Source organism: Schistocerca piceifrons, chromosome 2 (genome assembly GCF_021461385.2).
Source record: "Schistocerca piceifrons isolate TAMUIC-IGC-003096 chromosome 2, iqSchPice1.1, whole genome shotgun sequence".
NCBI classification, from domain to species: Eukaryota; Metazoa; Arthropoda; class Insecta; order Orthoptera; family Acrididae; genus Schistocerca; species Schistocerca piceifrons.
In genome coordinates this window covers 142,134,165-142,147,708 of record NC_060139.1, presented here as the reverse complement: position 1 = coordinate 142,147,708, position 13,544 = coordinate 142,134,165, and the positions used below count along the sequence as shown (strand labels likewise).

The window sequence follows — 13,544 nt, the reverse complement described above, 5'->3', positions numbered from 1 at the left end:
TCCACCCAACAGTCCTGGCCTAGCCCCCTCACATGCCACTCGTTGAAGACATGTTGGGGACGATGAAGAGGTGATTGACACAGTGAAGCACTGGCTCCGGCACCAGGACAAGGATTGTTACCGACTGGGCATGCTAGCCCTTGTTTCGTTCTGGATGAAAGCTATAGAACGGGCCGGAGATTACGTGAAAAAATAAGATGTGTAGATAAAACACCATTCAGTCGTGTGTGTAATTCTCATTATGGTCAATGAAGAATACTTGAAGAAAAAATGCGGCACATAAGTGCCTGTGCAACCCTCGTATTTCTAGATGTAAAGTTACAGCGATATAGGTTGTACTAATATTTGACAGACATTATCTACTGTGTTTATTTATTGTTGTACTACTGTTTACTACTGCAGCACGCTACTATTATGAACGACGCTTCCGGCCCGCCATTCTCAGACCTCCAACCACAGGGCCAGACCGTTTGGCCTTTCTCAGTTGCGGGCCACAGACCCTCGTGATCGCCATTTCCTTCCGAGGTGGCTCCGCTAGAAAGTTGACGTTGAAGGGCAGAGCGGCGTCCCCGCCGCTGAGGAACCTGTGGATGGCGAGTTCGGCCAGGAGGGCGAGCAGCGACAGGCAGAGGCCCAGGGCGAGCAGCGCGAACTCGCCCTGCACGTGCGACAGCCCCAGCTTGACCGGCTCCGCCCCCGCCGAGGGCAGCCGGAACGCCGTTTGGACCGCGAGCTGCACTCGGGGTGCCAGCCATCGTCGCGTCACCTGCCAACACGACGAGGTGAGGTCGAAGGGAATACTTTACTCTGCCTCCATAGGCGCCAGCACAAATTCATCCAAGGGGGAGGAAGATACTAAAAGTTCAATTCCCGTCAAATGTTTGAGCAGTGTGAAAACTAGACAGCCTATAAATTACACAACCGATTTTTGTCGTGGTTTTCAATTGAAGAGCTGGAAAAAGGCAAACTGTGTATGAAACTGACCGGCGTGAGGTCTAGTATAACTTGAAAGTAATCAAGGTAATTAAAAAACTTAAATAGTCCTTTGACGGAAACTGAAATATTTCACGATCAGTTATTGTAAATAAAATGTCAAAAGGTTGATGTCTTCAAGGCCTATTACGCGCCTGAAAAGTTATACTGTATTGCTATGATATTTAAGAATCAAAAGAGCCTCCTTCGAATCAAGTACTAAATATAGGACATTTAGAGAACAGAAAACGTTAGCAACGCAAATTAGGTGTCAAAAAGTTCATCGCTTGAAGGTATATCTATTTTGCGCCCAAAAAGTTTTTAAAATCACTTATTCCGAATCAAATAAAAAATTTTGAACATTTCAAGAACAGCAGATACTAGGAAGACAAATGAGATGTCAAAAAGTTTTAAGACCAAGCTATTTAGCGCGTGAAAGATTACGTAAATGTGATTCAAGTGCAAACTTAAACACATTGTGAAGACTGAAGACAGTAGGGAAGCAAATGAGATGTCGATTACATCAAGTTTTCTGAACAAAACTTGAAAATTAGAAAAAAAGCAAAAAGTCAGTTGAATGTTTATTTGAAGTAAATTGTACAGTAATAACAAATGAAATATGTTAGAGATATAGCTGACGCCCCTTCAAATTATGATCCAAATCATGTACAACAAATGGCATGCATAATATATTTAATTTATTTTACTTCTTACTTTTAGACAAACCATTTTCCACAGAATCTGACTATTTCCTTCAATTTTTTTTAATGATATATTTGATTAGATGTGCATTCCGCAAGAAATAAATTTGACAGGAGCTACACATAGGTAATTGTATCTTAAACGTTTAATAGTTATTCTATCAATGTCATTTTCCAGGTAGAATATTGCTATACCTTGAAAGTAAGCAATTTCATTAGTATATCCAAAGATCGTCCATTTATATTGTTATTATTAATATGGGTGTATCAAAACTTCGTAAACAACTATCAGACAGGTCGATAGAACCAACTTTTAACAGCTTAGATCTCAACCAAAATGACTGTAGTGTGCCTCATTTGGCACGTTATTGCGTAGAAATGGCAACTGGACTACAGGTCTTATGTCTCTGTGCTTGGGCGTCGCACATGATTGCACCCAATATACACTCCTGGAAATTGAAATAAGAACACCGTGAATTCATTGTCCCAGGAAGGGAAACTTTATTGACACATTCCTGGGGTCAGATACATCACATGATCACACTGACAGAACCACAGGCACATAGACACAGGCAACAGAGCATGCACAATGTCGGCACTAGTACAGTGTATATCCACCTTTCGCAGCAATGCAGGCTGCTATTCTGCCATGGAGACGATCGTACAGATGCTGGATGTAGTCCTGTGGAACGGCTTGCCATGCCATTTCCACCTGGCGCCTCAGTTGGACCAGCGTTCGTGCTGGACGTGCAGACCGCGTGAGACAACGCTTCATCCAGTCCCTAACATGCTCAATGGGGGACAGATCTGGAGATCTTGCTGGCTAGGGTAGTTGACGTACACCTTCTAGAGCACGTTGGGTGGCACGGGATACATGCGGACGTGCATTGTCCTGTTGGAACAGCAAGTTCCCTTGCCGGTCTAGGAATGGTAGAACGATGGGTTCGATGACGGTTTGGATGTCCTGTTGGAACAGCAAGTTCCCTTGCCGGTCTAGGAATGGTAGAACGATGGGTTCGATGACGGTTTGGATGTACCGTGCACTATTCAGTGTCCCCTCGACGATCACCAGTGGTGTACGGCCAGTGTAGGAGATCGCTCCCCACACCATGATGCCGGGTGTTGGCCCTGTGTGCCTCGGTCGTATGCAGTCCTGATTGTGGTGCTCACCTGCACGGCGCCAAACACGCATACGACCATCATTGGCACCAAGGCAGAAGCGACTCTCATCGCTGAAGACGACACGTCTCCATTCGTCCCTCCATTCACGCCTGTCGCGACACCACTGGAGGCGGGCTGCACGATGTTGGGGCGTGAGCGGAAGACGGCCTAACGGTGTGCGGGACCGTAGCCCAGCTTCATGGAGACGGTTGCGAATGGTCCTCGCCGATACCCCAGGAGCAACAGTGTCCCTAATTTGCTGGGAAGTGGCGGTGCGGTCCCCTACGGCACTGCGTAGGATCCTACGGTCTTGGCGTGCATCCGTGTGTCGCTGCGGTCTGGTCCCAGGTCGCCGGGCACGTGCACCTTCCGCCGACCACTGGCGACAACATCGATGTACTGTGGAGACCTCACGCCCCACGTGTTGAGCAATTCGGCGGTACGTCCACCCGGCCTCCCGCATACCCACTATACGCCCTCGCTCAAAGTCCGTCAACTGCACATACGGTTCACGTCCACGCTGTCGCGGCATGCTACCAGTGTTAAAGACTGCGATGGAGCTCCGTATGCCACGGCAAACTGGCTGACACTGACGGCGGCGGTGCACAAATGCTGCGCAGCTAGCGCCATTCGACGGCCAACACCGCGGTTCGTGGTGTGTCCGCAGTGCCGTGCGTGTGATCATTGCTTGTACAGCCCTCTCGCAGTGTCCGGAGCAAGTATGGTGGGTCTGACACACCGGTGTCAATGTGTTCTTTTTTCCATTTCCAGGAGTGTAGTTTCAGAGCCGTGTAGTTTAACAAGGACCAAAAACCGCGACTATCTTGATATTTGACCTTTTTTCTCTTTTGTCGAGTGCAAAAACATGTATTTCTTTATGTATTTGGACTAGCAGATGAAGTGTACTTGTGTACACGTAATATTTACAGTCATTGTGTTCTTCATAGTCTACCATGGTCGCTTTATAAATGCAAAACTCAATGCAGTCTTACCTAGCCTTGATGGCTGAAGTGCAAATTTACTATTCACATTGAGATGTGGGAGTGGGGGATAGGGGCCGGGTAGGTACAGTGCAGTCATGTCGGTGCTATGAGCTGAAATCGCCACTTTCTATAGCTCATTAAGGGGTGCACAAGAAATCGACAGAGAAAAGATGGAATGAACTCTGCAATCCTCTGCAAAGATTAAGATACCAAAGATTAGAAAAAAGGTCGCCAAAACTATCGCCACTACAAGAAAGTGGTTTAATTTGCCGTGACAAGCTGAAAGTCAAACAGTATAGTGTTTACTTACGCCATTGTGTTATCCTTGGCATGCTGATGAGTGGAGTCAAAGACGATCATTTGTAAAAATACTTGACAGTAACATCATCAACTACTTCCTAGGATTAGATATTCCGATCTCTATTATACACCCATCAGTGTCTTACGACGACTAACTACTTCTCTCTTTTCAATCGGCAGATAATTCATTATCTTTTTTTTTTTTTTTAAATTTGTTTTCCATCACTGTGTCAACATGATCCTTCAATTTCATTCTACTCTCTTCCACCTTGTCACTAACTGAAAAGATATTTAGATCTGATTTTATTGTTTCATTCCTTATTTTATTCATTTTATTTGGACCTCTTACATATATGAAGAACTTCATTACTGCTGCTTGTACAGGTTATTTTTCTATTTTCGTTACCGTCGAGATGGAACCATTTACAAGAGGAGATAAACTCATAACTTTATAGAATTTTAATTGTGTTTTTTTCTAATTTTTCTTCACACAGGTCTTTCAGTGGTTCCTGTTGACATTTGTTAACCTTCGTCTCAATTATTGTTTCATTCCTTATTTTATTCATTTTATGAGAGCCTCTTACATATCTGAAAAACTTAATTACTGCTGCTTGTACAGGTAATTTTTTATTTTAGTTACCGTCTATGAGATGGAACCATTTACAAGAGGAGATAAACCCACAACTTTATATAATTGTAATTGTCTTTTTTTTTATTTTTCTTCATACAGGTCTTCCAGTTGTACCAATTGATATTTATTAACCTTGTTCTCAATGTCTTGGACATAGTTAAAACTAATATCATATCGTAGATGATTGAAGTGGATGCCTCTTTTAAAACTTTCTTATTTATTATTATTTTCGATCTGACTGGATTCAGTCATTAGAACCGTCATCCACTAGACTACAATTCCATTGTGTTAACCGCTTAATCGGTTCAGACTGAAGAACGATAAGTTAGGTGCTACTCTGAGATGCACAGAACGGCGCAAGAGATGAGATCATGACAGGCCACATCAAAGTGCTTGGAAGAATGATGAAAGCAATAACCCCTCTTTTATGCTATTAGCTGAGAGTAGACAAGGAGTGACATAGCGAACAAATTAGAGGAACTTTTGCCCAAGAACTCCGCTTCTTCGGAAGATCTTCATTTTGTCAGTAAACACATCACAGGTTTTCGACTGCATACAGACGTAATTACGATGCAGCTTAGTAGTTATTACTTTTCAATCGACTTTTAGGTACGTTTGATTCAAATACGTACCCTACCATAGTTCTAAACTGATATCTTAGTGAAGTGGATGCTTTCAGGAATTCATTTAACTTGCATTATCCACGGTGGCAGAGCAGGCCTAAGAACGAAAGACCATCACGATTTTAGCGTAGACCTGCAAGTTTCTAACGTAGAGGGATACAAAGAATACAACCTTCAGGGAAATACTGCATAGTGTACGTCAGAGAACGCTAAAACACTCTGCATTCCAGAAAGTGTCATCTATTTCCACAAAATGAAGTATAATCACCATGGAAAACGAAATTCTCTATTGGTTGCAAGAGATCTCCTCTAATAGTGGAAGAATATACAATGCATTGTGAGGATATCTTTGTAGAGCATCTTACTATAAGGAATCAGTACTTTTTCAGATGAAGGAAGGAGCAGAACCCAAGTAGAGATCACAGCATACCGTTCACATAATAAAGAAGTTCTCAGCAAGTTAAATGTGTTATTTCATTGAGTCAGAATTTCACATGACGACTACCCTACTATGCAGGTGTCACTCTCGATTGGACATCATAATTTAAGTGAGAACCCACACATTTGTGAGAGGTGCATAGCTCAAGGGTAAATCGCCTCCACGAAGTAGCCGCAAACGAAAGGGACAGGGGGATGGGGAGGGGGGGGCAAATGAAGATACGCTACGCAGAGCTGCAGCTTCACTTGTGTATTCCTCTGCTGCATATTGTGGCACTTGCACGAGAAAACACCGCCAATGTAACTAAAATATATACACGCCTGAATGAGCCCACGAAGACCAGTACTGACACTGCCAGGGAGGGGTCCTCCTGTTCCATGTTGAATGCAGTACCCATTCCTCCAGTTCTCAGAAGAAAGCTGCCATCGTGTAAATTCTTAAAAAGACAGAGTCCTATATGTTACATATGGTGCTTTCTACAATCTAACAGTAACACGGCTGAAGTCACACAACTCACCTTGGGTCGATCTTCGGGACACAGACATTTCAGATGTCACCTAAAGTATGCTGCAATGAACTTCCATCCCGCAACCCGCACCAGATTAGAAACCAACTATGAAAGTTCATAGTTTGATGAATCTCGTCGCGAGTGGACGAAACTAAATCGTATCCGAATGGGACATTGATGTGGGAATGTGCTGCATGTTACTGTGGTTGGGAGAACTATCCAGTTCATGCTTTTAAAGATGGGCTGAAAGACTTACATAAATTGACAGCGAGCACTGCTGTACGGTTTTCTGATGTAAAAATTGATCTGCAAACGTACCGCAATAATATACAAAAATAATATTGGGTTTATTGAAAGTACTAACCTGACCCTCCCAGGCCAGTATGAGGCCAGAGTCGATTAGCCGGTCGATGAGGTCGTCCAGATGCTGAAGGTGCGGCCAGCCCTTGCGCACCATAATGTTATTCATCTCCCAATAGATGTCCTCTCGCATCGGCCGCAGCCACTTGCTGGCGGCTTCTTCTTCTATGTAGTCGCCAACAGCAAAGTAACCTGAAACAAAGCGTACGTTTCATAACAGAATGAGCAACATGTCAAAAGAAATTTTAGTTCTTATTTAATTTAAACCGTCATACTGTATCTTGCTAGAACAAATTGCTGTCTAGATGCTCTAAGAACCAGGTTTAACAAAATGTGTGTGTGTGTATGTGTGTGTGTGTGTGTGTGTGTGTGTGTGTATGTGTGGACTGTCGTCAAAGACGTATGTAAGAAGTAATGGTGTCTGCAGGTTTGTTACTTCAGTGTGCAGCTGTATCTCCACTCGAGAAATACATAATTACAAAAATATGGCCTAATAGCAAGACATTCGAAATGCCAGGTACAAAAACTACGAGACAGAAAGATACTTATGACTTGTCCTTTAGATATGAAGAACAATGTGATCGAACAAATGACATCTCCCCGTTATCTGGATGCCCCACTCTCATCGGCAGCCATTAATAGATTTAATTCACTTTTTTCTAACAGTACCACTGCATACGATAAATCGGAACAAACAGTATGGCAATTCCATATTCTACATCGGGAGACCAAATTAACAGTCTAGCTGATTGTAACCCTGCGTATTCCTATCCCGAGATACTACATTAAAACCTTTGGTAAATTCTTAAAGTGATCTTGCATGATTATGCACTAAGTACAAAACATAAAATAATATGTGATACGCGTCACATCGAATCCCTTGTGATGAATGTGTCGTTTTCTTCAGAAATTCAGACTGACAGCGTAAGATTGATGACTAAAACAGGCGTTACAGGGAGGTCATAAAAGGAAACATAGTGTCCTGCGACGTCCTTTCAACAAACAGGGGTGGAGTATTAAACTTGCATTTATGTTGATTCCCTTACGTAAAATTGATCTGTGATGTAGTTGCTTAGTTGTGCCGACATAAAGAAACTATGAACCTTTTGATGGTTAGTTTTAACGGTAAATTGTGCCACAGCTCATCGGGGATATTTTATATTGTCCAACACGTTATCAAGACGACTTTATTTAATCACAGTTTAGTGAAATAATTTTATAATCTTTGCTTCTTTTAAGTTAAGCAGACTGCACGTATCCCACGTTGACAAGATATTTTTAGAATTCATAATTCAGTTACACTTATTTCCAAGGGCGCCATTGCATCACAAGCAACTTACTGCGACGAATGCTTGAGGTAATACAGTGAATCACCTACTTCACGTATAGAGTTATAACATACTGCTTTAGTTGTAAGGTTCATTTAATTTTTCCATACTTAAAGCACGGCCGCTTTCGGGCTCTTTCATGCCCATAATCAGGTGTGATACTGAAAATAAACAAGAGACCGAAGCTAATAATTATTTTAACACGCAGTAGTACAAATGAGAAAACAAAAAGAAGTTCCACATAACATTTTAGAAAACAGCGATCAGGGTAGGTGCGGTAAAACCTGTCAATGGAAAAGCGACTGCCTGGGTAAAGAAATATGTGAACTTCGCTTAAGCGCGCAGCCCTTCTGAATAACTTTCCTTTTTTGAAGCAGTAACCAGTCTCATTTCCTTACATTATTGTACATCTATATTTCTGAACTTGGTCGATGTTTTTGCCATTGCTTTTGTGTCCCTTAACAAGGCTTAGCCACTATAAGGCTTGTGCCTGTTTCCTAAAATGAGGAATGCAGGGTTCAGCACAGTTTATATTTTAAATAGCTGTAAAAGTCTTCTTTTACTAGAAATTTGCATATATTTAACTTTTTATCCTTTGCCTATGGCGCATTATAGTGAGACATTGTCTGTGTCGTCACTAAATGAAAATTTACCTGACATTCATTATGTGAAATTTTTTCTCACGTCTTATCTCCCGTAAGTCTTTTTGAATCGCCGTCGTTCAGTTAAGCAGTTTTTGTATTGCTCCTACTTTTGATGTGTACCTTTAGTGCTATTGCTGCTAGAAATTAATTGGTAAAGGAATTTTCGAAAGTGTGGACTTTAAGGTTTTGTTACCATCAATTTCGTTTGGTAGTGAGATGTCTTTAATAGGAGTGGTACCTATGTGTGTTATTTTATCTCATGACTGTGGCACGTTATTCCAAGTCGCCATAAATATCGTCACTAAATTAGAAACTTGCGTACCACTAATGGAAAGAGAAAAAATTTTCGTTGTGTTTTGCGGTTCATACATAAATTTTAAGTTGCCGGCTTCGTACTAGCTTTACTACAGTTCTGTAGTGCTCCTGTTCCGTATCTTACTTTACCACTCACAATCTGCTCTTAACGCTTTTCATGCAACTTTCTTGTAATTTTTTTTCTTTTTGAATATAAAACACTGACTGAAAATTGTGGACGGCTGGGTTAGTTGGTCCCTCGTTGCTCTTCCCGTCAACGGATGGCAGTACTCTTGCACTCTGGCTCACCAGTTTTTTCCTCCTCCGTGTACGCTACTCCATGCTCTGCACTCGCTGGTGGTACACCGCGTCCTGTATACGGCACTCGAGGTCACAGCACACACAGTGTTAAGTGTCCTGGTGTTCACTGCATATTTCTTTATCCAGGCAGTCGCCCGTAGTATCCTCTTCAGTCGCTTTGACATTGACTTAGGTTTTACAGCACCTAGCCCACCGTTTTTTTCTGTAATGTTACATCGAACTTCCTTTTTGTTTTATCGAATGTACTACTGCGTGTAAAAATTATTATTGTTGTCTCAGATACGGATTTTGATCTAGCAGGATTGTTTGTATTTCACATGTTTCTTTGTCTACTTACTTTCGTCAGAGATTGAGCCCTGACCCAGACTGCGCGCGCTTGAAGAACCCACCTGCCGGCAGCCGTTCTATGCCGAGCGCCAGGTCGCGGGTGGAAGAGCGGGCCTTCATGTCTTCCTCCTTGAGCGCTCTGAACCGCTCGCACAGGTCTATGATCACCTGCTCGTCGGTGCCTCTCAGAGGATTCAGCCACGCTATGTGCGTCGCAGCCCAGTTCAGTCCGCTGTCGCGCAGGTCCCGCACCGTGTTGATGGGGGGTTCGTACCTGCGAAGAGTGGCGGTTCCATTTAGCTGTCGAAAACTCATACATAAATTAATGACAGGGATGTATCAGTACACTCATGAATTGCTAACCAGGAAGGAACTTTCCTTTCTCCCAGACGGATTCCCTGTTTAAATTTAACCTCATGAGGGCGGTTCTCATTGTTGCTTAGTCACTCAACTATCCCTTGGTAGCTGCTCTCCAGTGGCTTTCTGGGCCAGAATTGTGATGTTTAGGTAAAAATTTACGAAGGGCTTTTGTTGATGACAAAAATGATGATGGGAAGTTAAAACATCGGAGCATCTGGTTGCTTTTAAGAACGGCTTAACATATGTTTCCGTACCGATTTTATTGTTTAAAGTAACGGGAATCTTAACATACTACATGCTGGATTACACTAAATTTTCTGTGAAAAGCAGTTACTTTTCACATATGCAAGTACTAACTATTTAACTTCGAGTTTTGATTTTCTGCTTTTGTGGGATCGTGATATTTCTTTTGTTGATGTTGTACGCAAACACTTTGGCAGTTTTATATTGATATAGTTATCAATTAAATACGTAGTCTTCACTACGGTGTGGAAATGCCGTGTGGCTAGGGCCTCCCGTCGGGCAGAACGGTCGCCTGGTGCAAGTCTATGGAGTTGACGCCACTTCGGCAACTTGCGTGGCGATGGGGATAAAATGATGATGATAAGGACAACACAACACCCAGTCCCTGAGCGGAGAAAATCTCCGACCCTGCCGGGAATCGAACCCTGGCCGTTAGGTATGACATTCTGTCTCACTGACCACTCAGCTACCAGGGGCGGACTTCACTACGGTGGCGGATTGATACGAATCAGTTCGCATAAAATATAAGACACTAGTGATACTCTCATAGAAATTATTCGCGTTATGCTTTTACTTTATGGTTCTCTCGCCTATGGGAATTTCTATTAATGTAATACAGAACGCTTTGGTACCTATTCTCTCGAAATGTTACTTGTGATTTCGTCTCGAATACGAATCTTGATTGTGGTGACAGAATGATAACGATCGCCAGTATTGTACCATAAATAGATAATTTATAGAAGTTCAGGTAACATGTCTAATTTCCAAAATACCGCAAGTCTCTGGACGTAAATAAGTAGAAAGTAACTGCAACTGAAGTTGTCACTTTGCAACCTAACCTGGTAAAATCTGTCATTACACTCTATCCCTTACATTCTAGACTCTATCCCTGAGAGTAACCTGTCAGCAGACATAGAGCAAAGTGCTGTGTACCTAAAACAAAGCATGCCACAAAAGAAGAAAGCTATGGAAGAGTATATCTAGATGTTCTGTACACAGACGTGTCCCAGCGTACCATCACCATTTTGTCTCACCAGAAATCGTGGTATGGAAGGGTTCCGTCACTTACTCCTCAATGGTGAAATGTGTACCCGAAGAAAGTGTCCCCCCCCCTCCCACGCTGTCACGTGACAAATGTGTTGTGGAGTCGTCCGAAGAGCGAGGCCTCAGGTTCTGGTTGATACCTCACGACAGCACCACGAGCTAAAGACAGTCGCTACCAGACGCAGTCACGAATGAGAGTCGTTGTCGAAAACACTCCCTCACGAGGTTCCATACGCCACCGCTAACGGAAGACAACTTACATTAGAGGGCAATTTTCGATTACTGCAGCATGAAAATATCTCAGATCCAGCAGCGCTTGCATTATTAGTCAGAATTGGGTACCAAATTTTAAAGTTGAATATACTTCGCTCTGAGTCAACCCTTCGTACTATTCAAGTACAATCAGTATTCTTGTACTGGACAAATGTGATAAAAATTTGTTGTCCGTTAAGTGGAAACGGACTGCATTTAAGTTAAGTATTATACTTCTATGTTAAAGAGTTATAGTAAAATGAACCAATATTTTGTGTGTGTTGGAGCAACTGATCGAATTCCTTATGAAGTAAACTTAGGCTTTCAACGATACACAGAAAATGTCATCCGAACAACTGTAGAAACGTAAAAACATGTTGGTTTCAGAAAAATATATTTCGAAATCTTCCCCACGAAGATTGTCGGCCATAATTATGTCAGCTGAAAATAATTTCTTGACCAGTTAAAGATATTTGTAACATGTTTTCACCTCAACGAATAGTGACCTGCGGGGCATGAATCAAACACCAATGCGTAATCGCTATGTTACTCATAACCACGATGCTGTTGTGGTCTTCAGTCCAGAGACTGGTTTGATGCAGCTCTCCATACTACTCTATCCTGTGCAAGCTTCTTCATCTCCCAGTACCTATTGCAAACTGCATCCCTCTGAATCAGCTTAGTGTAATCATCTCTTTGTCTCCCTCTATCATTTTTACCCTCCACGCTGCGCTCCATTACTAAATTGGTGATCCCTTGATGCCACAGAACATGTTCTACCAACTGACCCCTTCTTCTACTCAAGTTGTGCCACAAATTTATCTTTTCCCCAATTCTGTTCAATACCTCCTCATTAGTTATGTGGCCGAACCAAATAAGCTTAAGCATTCTTCTGCGGCACCACGTTTCGAAAGCTTCTATTCTGTTCTTGTCTAAATTATTTATCGTCCATGTTTCACTTCCATATATGCTACACTCCACACAAATACTTTCAGAAACCCGATGTTAACAAATTTCTCTTCTTCAGAAACGATTTCCTTGCCATTGCCAGTCTACATTTTATGTCCTCTCTACTTCGAACATTATCAGTTATTTTGCTCCCCAAATAACAAAGCTCATATACTACTTTAAGTGTCACATTTCCTAATCTAATTCCCTCAGCATCACCCGATTTAACTCGACTACATTCCATCATCCTAGTTTTGCTTTTGTTGATGCTCATCTTATAGCCTCCTTTCAAGACACTGCCCATTCCGTTCAGCTACTCTTCCAGGTCCTTTGCTGTCTCTGACAGAATTACGGAGTTTTTATTTCTTCTCTATGGATTCTAATTCGTACTCCGAATTTTTCTTTTGTTTCCTTTACTGCTTGCACAATATACAGATTGAATAACATCGGGAATAGGCTGCAAACCTGTCTCATTCCCTTCCCAACCACTGCTTCACTTTCATGCCCCTCGACTCTTATAACTGCCATCTGGTTCCTGTACAAATTGAAAATAGCCTTTCGCTCCCTGTATTTTACCCCTGCCACCTTCAGAATTTGAAAGAGAGTATTCCAGTCAACGTTATCAAAAGCCTTCTGTAAGTCTACCAATGCTAGAACCATAGGTTTGCCTGTCCTTAATCTATTTTCTAAGATACTCCCCGAGGTATGCTTCTATCAGTTTTTCCATCCGTCTGGAAAGAATTCATGTTAGTATTTTGCAGCCGTGACTTATTAAACTGATAGTTCGGTGATTTTCGCACGTGTCAGGATCTGCTTTCTTTGGGATTGGAATTATTATATTCTTAGGGTATTTCGCCTGTCTCATATATCTTGCTCACCAGATGGTGGAGTTTTGTCAGGGCTGGATCTCCCAAGGTTATCAGTAGTTCTAATGGAATGTTGTCTACTCCTGGGGCCTTGTTTCGACGTAGATCTTTCAGTGCTCTGTTAAACTCTTCACGCAGTATCATATCTCCCATTTCATCTTCATCTAGATGCTCTTGCATTTCCATAATATTGTCCTCAAGTACATCGCACTTGTATAGACCGTCTATATACTCCTTCC

The 13,544-nt window shown here is 42.3% G+C and overlaps 1 protein-coding gene across 1 annotated transcript in view; it reads right to left on the bottom strand.

Moving 5' to 3' along the window:
• Positions 1-412: 412 nt before the first annotated feature.
• Positions 413-13,544, bottom strand: part of LOC124775198 — a 159,442-nt gene continuing 146,310 nt past the window's right edge. The window contains exons 6-8 of the mRNA XM_047250037.1: positions 9,655-9,866; positions 6,683-6,870; positions 413-766 (exon numbers count right to left, since the gene is read on the bottom strand). Of these exons, the coding sequence (XP_047105993.1) occupies positions 413-766; positions 6,683-6,870; positions 9,655-9,866 (754 nt within the window). The remainder of the gene's footprint in view (positions 767-6,682; positions 6,871-9,654; positions 9,867-13,544) is intronic.